The sequence below is a fragment of the Ochotona curzoniae genome, unplaced genomic scaffold (assembly GCF_017591425.1).
Source record: "Ochotona curzoniae isolate NIBS_2020 unplaced genomic scaffold, NIBS_Ocur_1.0 contig_3643, whole genome shotgun sequence".
NCBI classification, from domain to species: domain Eukaryota; kingdom Metazoa; phylum Chordata; class Mammalia; order Lagomorpha; family Ochotonidae; genus Ochotona; species Ochotona curzoniae.
The window spans coordinates 4802090-4820976 of record NW_024465933.1 but is presented as its reverse complement, the minus strand read 5'-3'; the positions used below and the strand labels follow the sequence as shown (position 1 = coordinate 4820976).

Here is an 18887-nt window from a genome sequence, read left to right as displayed (position 1 = left end):
CTGCCTCCTCCCATCAAAACCAAAAATAGTAGCCTTTCTCACTCTCATATTTTTACTGAAAGCTGAAAAACGTTATTATTATTAATTATTATTATTATTATTATTATTATTTGGATAACACACTCACTAAAAAATCCAAACAGCTTTTTCTCCCAGTCTTCCTTCACTTCCATCCATGCAGTCAACTCCTCTTCAGGCTGGGTCTGGAATGCCTTTTCAATCACTTCTGTGTTTTGACTTTGGTCATTCCTGCCTCTTACATCGAGTGTCTTTCGGTATGTTTCCGGTTCCCAATCAATAAGTAGTCATCCTAATGTAATGAAGAAAAGAAAAACCTGCAAGTTTAATAACTGGAACCAGAATTCCATTCCAGAGAAATCTTGTCCTTGATGGAAAGAATTATTTGAGGGCCTCCACTAATCAGAGATGATGAGACAAACAAATGTGTTCCTGTTCCCCCCATGCACCACATTTAAAGTAGAATGCAAAATGTATAAAAGCAAATAGGACAAAGGGGATGGAACAATTGAACAGACGTGTCAAATTTTTAGAATGTGGAGCTCAAATAGTAGCTGAGCCAAAAGTGATGAGCCATCAGAGTAGAATATGAAAATATCAAGCCAAATCAAACTTCAAACTTCAGGAGGTTGTTAATTATAACCTAAATATCCAAGTACAGGGTACTGAAAAAGTGAGCATGGATTAAAACTCTGGGATAGGAAAAGCTAGGACTCTAGAGTCCCTCTCCGATCCTACATAAGCAGCCATCAGTTCAGCAAGAGGGGTTTTGTTTGTCTGTTTGCTAGTTTGTTTTGGATTGTCGCTGTGGCTTACCTTCTAAAACAGTGGCAAGAAGTTAGTAGTCTTTCAATAAATCATTATAATCAGAAATTCATTTTATAGTGGTACTAAGTCAGGAGCCAGAGAAGAGTGAAACATTATAGTACTGAAAATGAGTGGAATTCCACACAATAGGTGGAAAGGCACTGCTCTCAGCCTGTTTGTACTGTCAAGATCCAAGAATGCTGGAGGTAGGCTTATGGCATCCGCACAAGCAGAATGGAGAATTCCTCTATATTTTGTGTAGCCAGAATGTATTCTCCAAAACTTGACATATTGAAATCCCAATTCCCAATGTGACTATATTGTGGAAGGCTGGCATGTGGGGAGATGATAAAGATTAAATGAAACTGTAAGCGTAGTCTCTAATCCCACAGAGCCGATAGCCTTAAAGAAGGAGAAAAAAAACAACGGAGTGCTTTTCTCCATGTGAGGAAGACAGCAAGAAATGGTACACATCATTAAGTCAGGAAGAGCCAGGGGAGGAATCCCTTAGCAGGAATCGAATCAACAGGTACCTTGATCAAGACATTCGAGCTCCTCTATGAAATAAGAGCAGAATGTAATTCTTTTATGCATGATTAAAGTGGGGGATTGAAAATACAAGATCCAAAATTTAAAAGCTCAACTGAAGCACTGAAGGATAAACTCATAAATAAGGCACCAGAAGGTAGAATAACATTACAGAAAAGGAGAAAAGAATAAGTCAACAAAGGCAAATCAATTAATGAAATCCAATATCCAATCCAATTTATATTACAAAATGGTAGAGTTTCTAGCAAAGATGTGGAGTAAAAAATGGTACCCTAATCATTGTTGGTGGGAATGTAAGCTACTATAACTCTGCAGGATATATCCGCTTGGGGATTCCTCAGAGATTTGAAAATAGACCCACCATTTGACACAGCCATCTCACCCTTTAGGATTTGCTCAAGTAAAATGAAATTAATATATGAGAGAGATATTGATACACCATTACTTATTGCATCTCAGTTCACAATAGCCAAGATAAATAATCCAACCAGATTGTCATCAACAGATGATAAGATAAAGAAAATGTGGTGGGCCCAGCGGCGTGGCCTAGTGACTAAAGTCCTCGCCTTGAACACGCCGGGATCCCATATGGGCGCCGGTTCTAATCCCGGCAGCTCCACTTCCCATCCAGCTCCCTTCCTGTGGCCTGGGAAAGCAGTTGAGGACGGCCCAAGGCTTTGGGACCCTGCACCCATGTGGGAGACCCGGAAGAAGTTCCTGGATCCTGGCTTCGGATCAGCATAGCATCGGCGGCCATTGCGCTTACTTGGGGAGTGAATCATCAGAAGAAAGATCTTCCTCTCTGTCTCTCCTCCTCTCTGTATATCTGACTTTCCAATAAATAAATAAATCTTTTTTAAAAATGTGATACGTATACATTATGCAATGCCACTCAACCATAAAAAAAGAATGAAATCCTGTCTTTTGCAAGAAATGGATTCAATTGGAAGCCACTGGGCTTAGTAAAATGAGCCAATCCCTAAATGACAAAAAGCATATATTTTCTCTGATCTGCAATAACTAATACATAGAGTACAAAATAATCTATTAGAAATTGACATTTTAAAAATGATTACTATTTGCATCCCGTTTCTATACATTACAGAATAGTATTTTTTCTACTTGTAATTTGTTAAAATACTTACCCAATGTAGTGTTAATCCTGTTGTTGTGAAACAAAATGAAAGTATGATATTGCACAAAAATAAAAAGGGAGGGGAAGGAAGAACGGGGCACAGATTGGAGAATGTGAGCAGGAGAGTGGGTAGAGAGGAAAGAATCACTAGAATCACTCTACTCCTGAATTTGCATTGTGGAATATGTGAAATTTGCTCCCTTTATATAATTAAGTCTTAAAAATGGTAGAGTTGACACCTAGAAAATGTACAGAGCAGAATGATTTTTAAAAGGTTAGGAAAACTCACAGAACTGAATTCTTAAGTGTTCAGCGTGAAAGAGCTCTCAAAGCAGTTCAACATCTAGCCTTTGTATCATGAAATTCCAGAATCCCAGGAATACAGAAGCAGTTATCATGATTTCTAATAAAAAAAAACCATGTATACAAACAAAAGAATGAACCGGAACAACATGATGTAGATGAACCAATGGTATTAGAAGCAAGAAGACAGCAAAGTCATGACATTTTGTGTGAAACCCTTTTTCGATCTAGAATTCTATACCCAATCAACATATCAATCAATGGTGAGAGTTAGAATAAGATTTTATTCAAATGAGCAATATGTCAAGTTGCCTCCTCTATACCCATTCTTAATAATGCTACTGGCAATGTGTTCCATACAAGCAAGACACTAAAAAACAAGAATCAGCAGACGGTACACAAGAGCATTCACTACGGGAGGTAGAGCTGGGTGCTTTAGACAGCTGCTCATATCAGAGAAAAACCAGCGTGGATGAGAACAGAAGCAGAGGGCTCTAGAGAAAATGTCTCAAAAGTTCATTGAAACAACTAGTTAAAGTCCCCATACATTTACTGATATAAAATAATTTCAATGGCTTTATAAATCTATAATTTGGAAATGGGTACTAAGCATGAAATAGATAACTAATAAAAATACACATGACATGTGGGCCCTAGTTTTTGTTGTATGAGAAGTGTTATGATTTTACATTCCTGTGTATCATACTCCATATTTTGTTGTCATTTTTTATGTCTCTATCATAGTACTCATTGTATTTTGTCTTCATTTACATTGGTCAGGTTTTTAGTTTTAGAAAAGCAAGTTAAGTTAGTTTCATCTGCAAGTATAAGGGATAACAGATACCATATCAATTATATCCATTCCACCATTGCATGCTAGCATCATAACTGAGAGGTAGCCTTTAAATAGTCTTTACATCAATGAAGAAAATGGGTTTTTGGTAGAATGAGTAAATGAATGAAAAAGCAGGTTTAACAAGTTGTTGCTTAACACTATGTGATTTCATTTCTTTGCAGGTAAAACAAAGGAATTTAACAAAATAATTTTAAAAGTCAGTTTCCGTTTCTGTTCTAAAATTCTAGACTGCTAGAAACACATTTTCTACATATACTTGCAATTTTGAGAGTGATTCTGGTTTTATTTGTTATTTTATTCACTGCAAATACATAGAAAGTATTTTGCAAGATCTATATGAAGCCCGAGACTGTCTTTTGTTCTTATTTCTGGTTCCCTTTCAATGGGAAATGTTAGGTGTTAACGGATGAGGAATGATGATGAGCTATGGCGAGGACAAAGGAATGAGCTTGTTCAGTTGGGCTTGCTCTGCTTGTCTCTCTTTTTGGAAGCTTTCCTTGAAGTCTACAGGTAGAAATTGCAGTATGATTCCATTACATCCTGGAATCTTAAACCTCAGACAGCAATGTCTAATGTTATTACTAAGAGTTCTCCTTTATTATTTTTTTTCTTTCTTCAAATACTGAGTCCAGATTAATGAGTGTTGTGATGTGTGAAGTCAGAACTGCTGAAAAATGAAACAAAAATATAAAACATGTTGCTATCCTGTTACTTCCAAGGATTTTTGTTGGTGTTAGAGAACATAAAGTACTTGACTAATTTATGATTTGTTTATTTCGGCTGAAAGGCTTACTGAGTCAATTAGTTATGTTAATTTAAAAGACAAAGAGAGATGGACAGACGGTGACCTGCAATCTGTTACTGCACTTCCAGACACCTGCAAAAGACAGAGCTGGGCCAGATGGAGGCCAGGAGCCTACAGTGCATTTTGGGATTCCCAAAGGGGTGGCAGACACCCACACCCTTCTGTCATCATCTTTGTCTCCCAGAGTGCCCATTAGCAGGATGCACACCATCTGATCTGGAATATGGGTGTCCCAAGTAGTCCTAATAATCGTAGAAAATGCCCGCTTCTTATTGATGCCACAGTCTAAGCACTGAGGTTTATTTGCTATGCCTTGTCAACATCGCATGATACATTAAACTATTTTCTATAAAATGAAGAAACTATATTTCTAAACATTATGGCCATAAACAAAGTTCAAGGAAGTAAATTAGACAAAATCAGAATACATCTTTTAAGAACAATATTTGATAACAAATAAAAACTATACACATTAATGGTAGACATTCCGACGCCTGGGGGGAGGGGAGGAACTGAAATACATCTCTCACTCACCCCCTTCCCATCCTCCCAGTCCATCCTAATTACAGGCTCACTTGGATCAGTAGCCTCAACCCCTTTATAATAAGGTGTTAAAATTAAAAGTACTTAATAGCAAATAAAAACTGTATACATTAAAGGTATACAGTCTAATAATTTAACATGTTCATATTGTATTTTGTTTACTATGCTGAATTTAATTTTCACATGCATCACCACTATTAATTACCATAAGGTATGTATGTGAATGTGTGTGTGTGTGGATTATGAGAACTTCTAAAATATTCTGTCTTTTCACTGTTCAAATAATGACCACAACATTATTAATCGTTATAACCATGCTGTATATTAGCAATTACGTTTGATGTCCCAGTGGTAGCCAAGTGGCTAAAGTCCTCACCTTGCACGCACCAGGATCCCATATGGGCACCAGTTCATGTCCTGGTGGCCTTGATTTCCTTCCAGCTCCTTTCTTCTGCTTGGGAAAGCAGTTGAGGATGGCCCAAAGCCTTGGAACCCTGGGAGACCCGGAGGAGGGTCCTGCCTCCTGGCTTTGGATCAGCTCAGCTCCGCCTTTGCTGCCACTAATCACCAGATGGAAGATCTTCCTCTCTGTCTCTCTGAATTTCCAGTAACAATAAATAAATCTTTAAAAAAAGAAAGATAGAAATTACACTTGAATTTATTCAGCTTACAACTAAAGATTAATATCCTTTGAGCAAACCTCCATACTTCCCATACTACCTCACATCTCTCAGCCTTTGGCAATCACATCCTAACCTCTGCTTGTCTAAGCTCGAGATTCTTACATTTTGCATAAAGATTATATAATATAGTTCATATCTTTCTGTGTCTGGTTTATTTCACTTATCATTTGTTCTCCAGGTTCTGTTTTAGTAATTAAAATCATTGTCAAAGGAAACAATTGTGAAAAACTAATTGTTACCCTTTTCACATTAATGAATGGTCCCTTTTGTTCTTCATTTATTTTGTTTTATCTGTTTTATCTAGGTATCCTTTATGTAATAGAACAGAATACTCCTTTCAAAGACTTGAAGTTAATGCCCATTTATTGGAAAAAATAAAACCTTGTTTTTCAACAGTTGGAAAGTCACTAATTTAAATTAGTGAGTTCCTAAAGGGTCCATGCGAATCCAATCTACAGCAATAGTAATTCAGACACATGCCTTGAATAAAAAGCTTTTGATGTTCACTTAGAAACACCAACTACCGTGACTCGGAGAGACCCAAGGAAACAGGGACCAAGTCCTGCTTTCCAATGTCTTTATCGTTGTAGATAATCAATCTGGAGTTCACTGTTCAATAACAAGAGTGTGTCTCTTCCCTTGGAAGTTTGGTTTTAGAACTCAGTTTTGAAACTTTCACTCAACATTCCTGTGTATAAATCACACAATCTGTACACTTAGTAATTGGAGTCATCATTTTTCAATAACTGTAGCTATGCAAGTGGAATACCAGCATCATTTAATTACTGAACTTGCATTGTGTGTTTTACCAGAGGCTTCCTGCAGTGGTAAAGCTGGGAGTTACCTGGTGTCTGTCAAAAGAGCCCCCCCCAAAAAAAACAAACAAACAAACAAAATCAGAATAGACACAGAACAGGGAAAGCTTAGAACCAGACTGCGTGGATTCACATATACATTACTAGGTAGGACACAGAGATCAGATACTCCTCACTGGGGAATGGAAGATTTCTCTGCACACCCTTCCTAAAATAGTTCTACCCCTCAACTGTTGACATATGCCTTACTAGAGTTATAAGCCAGTTTAGACTATCCTAATATTTGCCAGGTTCAGTAGAATTATGCTTCAATGCTATGGACTGCTAAATACTAAAATGAGGATAGACACGAGACAGTTGAATAGTACCCTATAGCCATTTTAAGGTGTATAGAAGCTGGTTGTATATAAATTAAAATCAAAATGTCAATGGAGTAGTCACAGGATGTGGTTGAGAACTTGCATCTTGTAACATATTGGTTACTCAATACCATGGCAATTAATTCTATAATGTTGTAAATTGTCGTTGATGTTAAGTTGGGGTTTTTAATTGATCAGGATGATATTCTGCCAGCTCTACCTTCAGACCAGAGATGGTCTCCCCAAGAAATCGTTGACTGTATTTGGACAATTAGATGCTGGACTCTGCTTGGTATATGCTTGCAATGAAGGAATCTCAACTGAATTTGATCTGTAACACTGCAACAAGATGGAGGAATCCACCATGGGGGGAGGGTATGTGGAGGGGTTGGGGGAATCCCAGAGCCTATGAAACTGTGTCACATAATACAATGTAATTAATAAAAATAAATAAGTTTTTTAAAGTATTAAAGATGAAGATTACATGTCTAGTTTACATATTATTTACATTCTGAAATTAAGTTTGCTAACACTTCTTCCAAGTGATTCTGTTTTTTTTTAAAGATATATTCATATTTTTGGTAAGTCAGATATACAGAGATGAAGAGAGGAAGAGAGGAAAGTCTTCCGTCTGTTGATTCACTCCAAAGTGGCTGCAACAGCCAGAGCTTTGCTGATCCGAAGTTAGAAGCCAGGAACCTCTTCCAGGTCTCCCATATGGGTGCAGGGTTCCAAGGCTTTGGGTCATCCTCAATTGCTTTTCTGGGCCACAAGCAGGGAGCTGGATGGGAAGCAGGGCCACTAGGATTAGGACAGGCACCCATATGGGATCCCAAGGCGTGCAAGGTGAGGACTTTAGCCTCTAGACTACCAGGCCGGGCCCGTGATCCTGTGTTTTTAAATTGACTTTTATTCTGCTCAAAATAATCAATCCACTAGGACTGCAAGGATGTGTTTCTACATTTTTACTTTTTTTCGTGCAGATGTATATCATTTTAAGAGGAAGAAAACAGCAACCCCCAGAAGTCTAGTCTAAAGTTGAAAAAGTTGGAAATGATCTTTAACTGAAAATGTAGTTGAAGAATTAAAACTTGAAATTCTACAAAAATGATCAACATATAAATGTACCCTGTCGATAGCAATTTGACCTTAAGCCACAGTCAAACAAGCATTGGCCTGTTGTACTCAAGAGTTTTGCCAGTTACCTGAATAGGCTTTTCAACATCAATGGAAAATATATCTTTACCTAATATGTGTAATGTTTCAATAGTTCATACATCTTACCACATGCTGTAGTGAGAAACAGAGAGTACACCTTGGATTCAGGGGGTTGGTTTGCAGTTTTTGAACATTAAAAAAAAACTGTTGGTGTGACTCATTCTGACTCAAGATCATGGGATCATGGGATTGAGCTGTCTACAAGAACTCTCAAACAATGCTCTTCCTAATGCTTAGGGTCTTCATAAATAATTAACCATGGCTGATGTCTGCATTGTCCTTTCCATTGCAAAATGCAGTTTTTGGTGCTTTCACGTATGGGGGTTAGATAACAGTTTCATGTCTGTTGTAATCATCACTGATTTTATGATACATAATAATAATTGTGCCACCCATAATGCTGGTGTAAATTTAGAAAACTTAAGTTATAAACACCTGTGCAAATATGAGAAAAGATGTTTCTTAAACATTCAGTAGCTATGGATGAACATATACTTTTGCATACGTAATAAAGAGTTAGAAAAAAATGTAGTGGTTTTAGCCAGCAAATAGTGTTTATATGATTAGCAAAAATGAATGTTCATTACAAGTAAATAGTTCCCCCAGGAGGTGCCTCTCACCACAACCTCCTTTCTGTCTTCTATTTCTCCTTATCTTATGCTTAACACAGAACCTTTCAGCAACGCACTGCTTGGCAGGTCACGTCACCCAGCTGTTGCTTGTGAAATTGCACTCTGGCGCTTTAAAATGTGCTGCACTCTGGACTTCCACAGTGGCTTTCAACCCAGCCTTCTCTGAGATGCCATTTGTGATCAGTCTGATGCATCCAATGTCCTTCTCCAGCACACACAACTGGTCGTTTTGCCGTATTTCAGAATATCCCTTATCATTTTAAGGATGAGTCCTACCACCAGGAAGAACAGAACTTTCAGACAGCAAGAATGGCACTTACGTTGTTTGTGTATTTAGTAGCCGATTCTAAAGAACTCAGAGAAACAGAACGCTGGCTGTCCTGTCATAAAGTTTTGGCTTCGGGATATTTGGATACAAAGACTCCATTGTGCGTGGCTTTTGGGAGGGAATCTTCTGAATGTGCTCACCTGTTTAAATGTTTAAATTTTTTTTCAAAATATATATTTCTAACACAATCGTCTCCTTCCACTGATGTCCCCCCTGAATCTTGTTTTCTCTCACGTTAAGAGTCACTAGAGTGACCCCTGGCATTTGGAAGCCCTAGCTAAAGGAAAATAGGGTGCAGCTGTGTTTATACAGAATGCATTTATATGGATTCAAGTAGTCTTCTCTACAGAGCTGATTACTGGCTAGGAATGCTAGACTATAACAAGTGGCAACTCAACAAGACATTGTGTCAGAAAAATTTCAGGACAGATATCCTAAAACTGAGTAAGCGTGTCCTACAAAAACACATCACTAACGGAGGGGAAACAAGGTGTATAGCCATTAGCCGTGTTAAATCTCTATCCATGGTAATTGAGCAGAAATCCTGTCATAGTGAAAATTTATTTTGTGTTGCAGAATTGAAGATCATAATGGCACCATATATTTTTGTTCTAATTAATATCCTTTCCTGATCTCAGACATTATTTTCTAAAATGTTTAATTATTATGTGATATTCACACATTCACAACTATTGTGCAATCTCTCAGCCCATGTATCTCATTAATTGATCCAATCAAACAGTTGGCAATTACACCTTTGTGTTTCAAGCCTGCCAGCATCTCTCTTCTTATCTTCCATGCATACTGTCACATGTTCTTGTAAATATAGTCATCCCACTGGGCTGTGTACCACAGTAGTTAGTATTCTCATCTGAATGTTTTCATCTTTTCTCATGGCAATTACTCAGAAGAGACTCATCCAAATTCTTACATCTGTAGACTGGGCAATGGTAATACTATTACAAAGAGAAATTATGCCTGTAATAACTCAGATGAAAGAAATTGATTGAGTGGTTTTCCACTAAATTTGACACTAGGTTGAAAAATATTAGGATATCAACAAAGCTGCATTGAGCTGAAGTCAATCAGTTAGATTTTTAAAAGAGCAAATTATTTTTCTGTTCTCTCTAGAGAAAATGGTGGCATAAAATTATTGTCATACAAAGAGCTTATCAAAGAATATTAAGCTAATTATGCAGAATAAAAGATCTGTGGCAGTGTATTAGGTGCTTAAAAAGGTGTTTATTCTGAAAATTTCCATGATTGTGATATTTGTCAGTCTCTTAAAATCTGAGTTTTATTGTAATCACTTTCTTCATATAAATAAATATCCACTTTCACATACAATTATTTTCACATCCAATTATTACACCCAAGGCCCTTAAAAATTGTGCATCATTGTCCACCACCAAGGTACAGAAAAATGTATGTGTCAGATGTGAGCAAATGATTGGTGTGTGCCCTTTTTCCTTTCTGGCTTGGTCAAGCTAACAATTGTGAAAGGCTTCCTCCAGATGTACAAAGAATTTCATATTGCATTTCAGAAGGAATGAGAGTTCCCCCTCAGAGGTTCAAAGTCAATATTAGAGGACAGGTAAACTGTTGTGGCAGATGCCTTTGCAGGCTCTCTGGTCTCCGCTTTACCCTCTGCCACTGTGAAGGAGAAGCATAATTGCTTCATGAAGCCCACGGCAAGGTGGCCTTTCCTTGAGTGGACGGGAATTCACCTGATCAATTCAATAACTGCAGTCACAGCGGAGTGCTATTAAAAGTCCCTGTGCTCTAATGGTATTGAATCAGATTTTCAAGGACGAAGTTATTAGGTCAATATTCCCCAACTGCTTTAGATCATGAACTCCTTCTGGGCTCCCAGTTCTGTTTCCATTCAAGCCACTTAGGAAAGGCAGCCAGCCTCATCCCTCCCTCTCTCCCGTCCCATTCACTTGAGAGGAAATAAGCCCTGATTGGGAGTGGAAGCAGCACTTCTTGTCTTCCCTGACTTGCCAGCCACACAGTTACTCTGAACTAGTGACATTGTATCCAGGCGATGCATGACAAAGATTCTGTGAGCCCATGAAAGTTGTGAAACTCTGATTATTTAGGAGCAAAACAGCACTGACCTCCCCACAACAATTATGAATAGACTCTTTCTGTCTTGAAGGATTCCCCCAAATTTCTCAATTATATCTTTTATTATCAAAGAGAAAAAAAGGACAAATTCTGGGAAACCATGGCCGTAAACAATCCACTGGAATCACAGGTTACATACGTACATAGTTATCATATATAACCGTGATTTCCATGAATTGTAAATTTTAGCAAATACGTGCATTTATATAGGTATGAACATATGTGCGTTTTGTGTGATCAAATCAATTTATATGAATAAAAAATTTCAGTGTAATTTTTAGAAAATATTATAAAGTGTAATTCCCCTTATTTCACTTAACATGAGCCTTCCATGTCCTTATTTCTAGAGCTTTCCTTTCTCCAAATCTCAGTCATAATTAAATATCGTTACTGTTTCTGGGTGACATGTGACAATGTCTCTCCTCCAAGAATTACGCTGTCTGACACCATTCATTTTCTAACCAATAAAACCCTTACCTTTTGAAAACTTCTCTCATCCCTTTGCAATAACTTCTGAAGTTTCATTTTCTGTAGCTCCCTTGGGATGCACATTGTAGCTATCTTTGTGGTATATTTAGGATCTTCATTGTAACAAATATGTTATTCCTGTTTACATTTTTTTGTAAAAAGGTAACTATTGTTGGGCCCCACCATAGGCTAGTGGCTAAAGTCCTCCCCTTGCATGCATCAGAACCCAATATGGGCACTGGTTCCTATCACAGCTGCTCCACTTCCCATCCAACTCCCTATTCATGGCCCAGAAAAGCAATAGAGCCTTGAGACCTGAGCCCACATGGGACACCAAGAAGAAGCTCCTGGCTTTGGATTGGCTCATCTCCAGTCGTTTCAGCTGTTTGGGGAGTGAACCAGCAAATGGAGGATCTTTGTCTCTCCTTTTCTATCTGTAAATCTGCCTTTCCAATAAAAATTAACAAATTTTAAAAAGATCTGTAGCTATTGCTTTAGACTAACTTATAATTGCCTAAGATAACTAACAAAGAAACCTCTTACACAGATCCAATAAATTAAAATAGACTAAGACAATGAGGCAAAGAGAAATGCATTTATCACACACTGCAAGAGAAGTGTGTAAAGAGAGTGAGCAGACGTGAGAACAGAGACAGGCAGAGAAGTGTTCATAACGGTTGCACACCGGGGCTTAAAACATCACCTGTCCTTTGCTCTGTAACACTAACTCTTGTAATCTTCAAGGTTTATGGTGACTGTTACGTGAACAGTAACACAGCAAGCCTTTTTAACTCTACTGGGTCCTGCAGGAAAAGGGACATTTGCTCATACCAATGAGAAGTACAGGTAGAGATTGAGAATGTATGCAGAAGTCCAAAAGTGAAATGACGGTTTCCTCTGTTTTGTTTTTTAAGATTTATTTATTTGTTTGTTTATTTATTTATTTGAAACACAGTTTTCACAGAGACAATAGAGAGGGAGAGAGAGAGACAGAGAGACCTTCCATCCATAATTTCATTTTCCCAAATGGTTGCAATGACCTGAGCCAAGCTGATCCCAAGCTATGTTGCTTTCCCAGGCCATAAGCAGGAAACTGGATCAAAGTGCAGCAACTGGGACACAAACCAGTTTCCATATGGTATGCTGGCACCACAGGCAAGAGATGAGCTTGCTATGCCTCCAAACCAGTCCCCAAATGACTGTTGTTTACAGGAACCATTTGCCTGCTCTGAAAGCACTGACAGGTTTGCTCTTCACTGACTTCTCCATTCTCCATCCCAGGTCTGTTTCGTGAATCTGGATGTGAACAAAGATGCCTGCAGCAACGAGCACCTGCAGCAGGTAAAACTTGGACCTTGACCTCCTCAGGAAGTCATAACAAGGACTGCGCAACATAACTCACCTCATTTGTGCAGGACACAAGGAATTGAGTCCTGTCATGCCAACCAGCCATCTAACGTTGCTTTTACCTGCAAGATCACTTTCCCTTGCAGGCCGAACTTCCACTTTCCCAACAGCACTTTTTAGAGTGGATTTTTTTCTATTCTGCCCTTTCCTCTACTCTAAGACACCTTGCCTGATATGACTTTCCTAAGTCCTTTCCAACATGCTTGACATCAGGCAAGCCTTCTCTGTGTCTTTGAGGGCTGTCTCTTCCTGTTGCTCTAATCAAACGTGCTATCTCCACCTTTGGCGTCCTTGCCTTTCACTCATTGGAACTTGAACCTTTTCACTCTGTAACAACCAACTGATTTAAGCTTGTCTACGGTTATGGAGATCCTGGTATAATTCTTTGATTACAGGAAAGGACTTGGTGTCAGTCTCCAGAGCCTATGGAAACAATGAGGAGTTTTAGATTATTAAGTGGTGTAATATTGTCATTCCTGGCCCACAGCTGACAAGGGTTAAGGAAACCATTTCATATACAATTCAATGATCATCATGAAAGTAGATTTACAACCCTCTTAGTTACTCAATTATTTACTGTCCAACACTCATATGTTTACTTATTTATTTAATGTTTTTCTCATACATGCTGTTGCCCAAAGCTTCTTGGTTACCCACATAGTTCAATCATAGTTCAATCAAACCTCCAATCATCATTTTCTGTGGCGTACTTGAAAGAAATCCTCCATAGTAATTCCTCTGATTGTAGTCCCAAGTTCATCAGAGAGCAGGGAGCATGCAAGCAAGTTGGCGTTTCAAGAACTATGCACCTGAAGAATTCATGTAGATGACTGAGACCTTCCCCTGCTGTGCTTAAGAGCAGATACCCTGGCACTGGCTTGTACAACTTATTAATCTGCTGTAGGTCCTAAGCTACAGAATGAATTACTGCTGGCCAACCCATACAAAGCTGTGCGGATTCAGTGTGGTGAGACGTCATGCATGGACAGTCTCTAGCGTGGTGCTTAGTAAATGGAGTCAAATCAATGTCAGTCGTATTTTAGCACAAGAAGTTTAGCAAAACAGAAGATTAATAGATAGTTCTATTTTTTAAGACCTTAAGAGAGGCAGTTTTCCAAACTGCTCTTCATACCTAGGATATGGTAATAACTGTAAATATTTGCTTTGGATTTTTTAGATAAGATTTTCAAAGCATAAGTTCTTCCTCCCAGTCTCAACTCTTAAGCCTTCATGATACACAATTTCTTTTAGTAGTGACTCGGTAGATTAAGCAATATGTAGTCCAACTAGAGAAGTAAATAACATTTTGAAGCAAAATAGTTTGATGGTAACAGTTCACAAGCAAAAGCAAAACATTTAATCAATGTTCTGGCTTTACAGAAACTGGTCAATGTTTCACCAGATCTTCCCAAACTTATCAACTCTATGAATGTTCAACAGCCAAAAGAAAATGAAATTGTTTTGCTAAGTGGGCTAGCATCTGGAAATCTTCAGGCAGATTTTGAAGTTTCACAGGTGAGTAATACAAGTTCCTGATGAGTCATTCAATTAAAAAAATCATTAGCTCACACAAAATAAAACAGATGGGCACATTAACAGATGAACTCAAAACAGATGTTACATATAAATTTCTATATCATAAAGCAACAAGAAATTAGCCTTCAAAAGTCTTTTGTCATTTTTTCTAAATACTAGCTACATAACTGAATAGACATCATTTTGGATTTGAAGACAGAGTATCCAAATATTTCTGAGCCTTAGCTAACCATCTATATCATGGGGATAATCATGATCTCTGGCTTATAGGATCATAGTAAAAGACATAGTGAAGTTGTGTATACAAAACTTCGCTTGAAACAGACTCTAGGTTTTTGTTACAGACAAGAAAGAGGAATAAACATTTTAAGGAACTCAACATTTCCTCCCAAAATACAACTGAAACCTGTATTTTCTCCTGAAAAAAAAATCTTATTTGGGGAAAATGTTTATTGTCCAAATTTGAAGATGTGTGAAAATCCTTTTTTGAGCAGTACGACAAATCAATTAACCAACAAGAACTTATTTTTAGATAAACATGTGTAGCTGACCTTATAGATACCAACAAAGCTTATGTCCCATAAATTTTATATGAATCCTAAACAGTCAGTAAGTTTTAAACAAACTGCATATAACATCCTTGAAATATAGCAAAATGAAGACATTCCCCAGAATTTATGATATCAACAATATTTTCCAAGCATCTCTGAATTTTAAAAAAATTGCTCTGGTTTTTGACAAGTAGAGACATTACAAGAAAATCTTACCGTTATTTTGAAATCTATGAAAACGGACACTGATACACACTGGGTATGACTTTGTCATGAACTTGTTAGATATGATTAATTTCAGTTAGGATTCTCAATTAAATGTAACAAAAAACCAGCTTATGGGTATAAAGAATGGATTGTAGCATGTACCTAAAAAATATCCAGGGGATAAATCGGGCTCCTGCTTTGGGCTCTCTTTCCTGCTTTCTTCTTGTTGGTTCCGTGGTCAGACATCCATCTCTGCAACAAGGCAATATCCCTTCGGGTTCAAACTGAGAGGAGAAAGGATATCCGGTTCAGGGGCCTCACTATGTGCTGCTGTTTGACTGAGGTGTCACTTGCCTGAGTCTGTGCCCATTGCTACCACCTGAGCTATGCAGTGTTCAGAGCAGTCAGGTCTGAGTTCATCATCACTCGTGGAGCTGGACACAAATTAACCCCACGGGAATCGCTTGGACTGTGAGTCAGGCAGGACTCATACAGCATCTCAGAAACCGAACAAAGACAAATGACCCTTGATCACAAAGGTCGCACAGGTGAATACTGAGGTCAGGAAGATTTACCATGGATTCACTAAAGATCGCCCAACAAAAATGTGTCCAAATTCTGCATAGCTTTGCCATGTAGGACTATCAGGTAATCATTTTTGCACTTCTTTGTGCTAATGGGCCTCATTTCATCCTGCACATCGCTTCCCCCAAAGCCTTCAAATAATTTTGGAAGTAGCACATCCTCTACATTTTATTAGATCAGCAATGTAGTGGCAGCATGTCGGTACTGGACCTCATCATAGACTGTCAGAGCTAGTATCTGTTGTTCAAAGGTATGGCTTCTTTGTATCATTAATGCTGTTTATTTATCCATAAATAAGGACAGACACAACTTACGATGGGCCAGTCAGGGCCCAGCCAAGTTAATGTTTTCCCCATAAGGAAAATAACACACAAGTCACTTGATGTGTTTGACTTGGGAAGTTACAACACCAAAGGCATATTTTAACTATCCATCTAGAATTTTCAGTAGGAACCATATTATCTCTGCTTTCTTTGCTTACCTTCTTTTCTTGATCCACAAAGCAGATGTTAGAGCAAAGAAAAAAGCCTCAAAACTTTCATAGTCCCTTCTCTGTGCGAGTGCAGACCTCAGGGCCCTTGCAATCTTCCTCATTCTCACAACCCCGCCCATAGCCCGAATCCGAAGACCGTGTTACCTTACAGCCACCACCCTGTGTATACACATACCCAGTCTGTAAAGAACACTGAGTGACTCTCAAGTTTGGCCCTGAATATACCCATGTCGGCTGACCCTTCTTTACTTGTTCCGTCTCCTATTTGCTTTGGTATTAAATTCTCATTGTGGAGATTATACGAAATAATCCTCTTCATTTGTATAAACTCCTAATCGTAGCTTAGCAAAACAAAATGAAAATATCTTGGAAAGTACAAAGGACTATTTAAATCCGAAGTGTTTTCTTTTAATATCCAAAAATTTGAAGCAAAGTGAGATAGAAAGAAAATATTGCTTAAAACAAGGCAAGGAATCGGGGTGGAGAACTAACAAAACCAAGACTGGTTATGCAATTGTCAACTGGTCAGGATACTTCTGGCAAGAAACGCGCAATAACATTACAAGGATAGCTCAAGGAGTTTACCTTTTTAGCTTCCTGAAAAGTTTTGCAATTTTAGAGTAATTTCACTTTGTTTCTTCATGCCTTTGTGTTTTTTTTTTGCCACAACAAATCATTCCATTCCATTTTTATTTTGCTGTATTTAGCATTACAAGTAGTAATACTAAAGAAGCTATTTATAGTATGTTTTATTTTTTCAAGTGTCTAAACATGTCACAAAGATTTATTGTGCACCTGCTAGGTGCTAAGTACTTGTCTGGATGCTGGAAATAGTTTAGTGTACATGCTTTTCACTTATTTTATAGTATCTTTTTGCATATGATTTCCTGTAGATATTACAAAAATCTGCATAAATATGTGTACAGCCAACCATGTATGTGTGTACATATATCTGAGGACTCCAAAAAATGCACATTTTTGACGAACAAGTGAGAAGGTAATACATTTACCTTTCCGTTCCTCAAACCATCCTTCATAGAGCCTTTAATACAGATCCTAAAAAAACTTAAGACACTAACCCCAAGACCATTCCAGCAATCAGTAGAAGCAGCAGGTAAGTAAATTGCCAAAATGAAGTCAACCAGGCATCGTACTATAGGAGCAAGTCTTTCTGATGTGCAGCCTGATATACAGCCTTGCTAGGTATAGCAATCAGCTCAGTTCCTGTGGTTGTTGTAACTTTGAGATAAAGGCATGGGAATGAGTTTGAGGAGACCCAGATGGGGGATTACATCCTTTCTAAATGCACTAGTTTTGCCTGTGTTGTTTGGATAAGCAGAACAGTGACAAGCAGGCAGGCAGCGGTGACCAGCCAACTTCAGTGGCAGTGCTGAATCCTACTCTACACTTACGTGATCCTGAAAGTACTAACCATCTTTCTATGCTTCTGTCTCTTTAAAAAAAATTAAATGCACAACCAACCTGACAGAAAGATTATTTACATTGGGGGTAGCAACCCAATAAACTAGCATAAAAATACATAATATCATTGAATTGTCTTTGAGGTCATATTGTTTTCATTTAACTAAGACTCCTAGGATGTTCATTTACTTTCAAGATTATCACAAGAATATATTTCCTTTCCAAGATTTTTATGCTGTATAATATTGTACACTTAAAATCTTATATCTAATGTTTTCTGTATTATTTAATTTTTCATATTATTCTATTAACATTTCTTTGCCTTCTTCAACAGTCTTTTTATATTTTATACACTAAATTGAATGCTATTAAATGACCAATATGCAAAATTTTGGCCTATAAACATACTAGTTTCACATGATTCAATTATATGGATTTTTCCTTGTGGCTGACTCACGGTAGTATATACAGCCTTGCCTCCCAGAGCAACTTTTTGATTTATTTCGACCCCAGAACACTTCACATGGAACAGGTACTATGAAAATATCTGGAAAACTTCAGGCTATCATGTTATGTTCAAAAGCAGGGAAAAGAAAAATCCCACAGTCAGCTGGGGTCATTTCATTGCAACAGATTCTCACTGCTTGGGGACTCATAGACCCTTTAAAACTGCAATCACAGCCCTAACCTAATGTTAATGTCTTTAAAATCCAGCACAGGATTTTCTGGAAATGCAGGCTGTGATTTAGTAGATATGGATTGTGGCCTGGGTTTATGCATTTCTCTATTTTTTTTAAGATTTATTAAAGTTTATTTGAAAGGCAGAGTTACACATACAGAGAGAGGGGGACAGAAAGAGAGAGAAGGAGAGAGTTCATTCTTTCATCTGCTGCTTCCCCAAATGACCACAATGTCCAGATTTGACCGAGGTCCAAACCAGAAGTCAGAAGCTTCCTCCAGGCTGCTGATAAGGCACAAGAGGCCTATGGTCTTGGACCTTCCTCTGCTACTTTCTCAGCACATCAACAGGGAGCTTG

The 18887-nt window shown here is 38.0% G+C and overlaps 1 protein-coding gene across 1 annotated transcript in view; it reads left to right on the top strand.

Annotated features, from left to right (window-relative positions):
* The window catches only part of LOC121158159 (SPHK1 interactor, AKAP domain containing), a 125553-nt gene that overhangs the window by 66071 nt on the left and 40595 nt on the right, over positions 1 to 18887 (top strand). Inside the window, exons 4-5 of the mRNA XM_040982777.1 lie at positions 12931 to 12990; positions 14437 to 14571. Coding sequence (XP_040838711.1) covers positions 12931 to 12990; positions 14437 to 14571 — 195 coding nt within the window. The remainder of the gene's footprint in view (positions 1 to 12930; positions 12991 to 14436; positions 14572 to 18887) is intronic.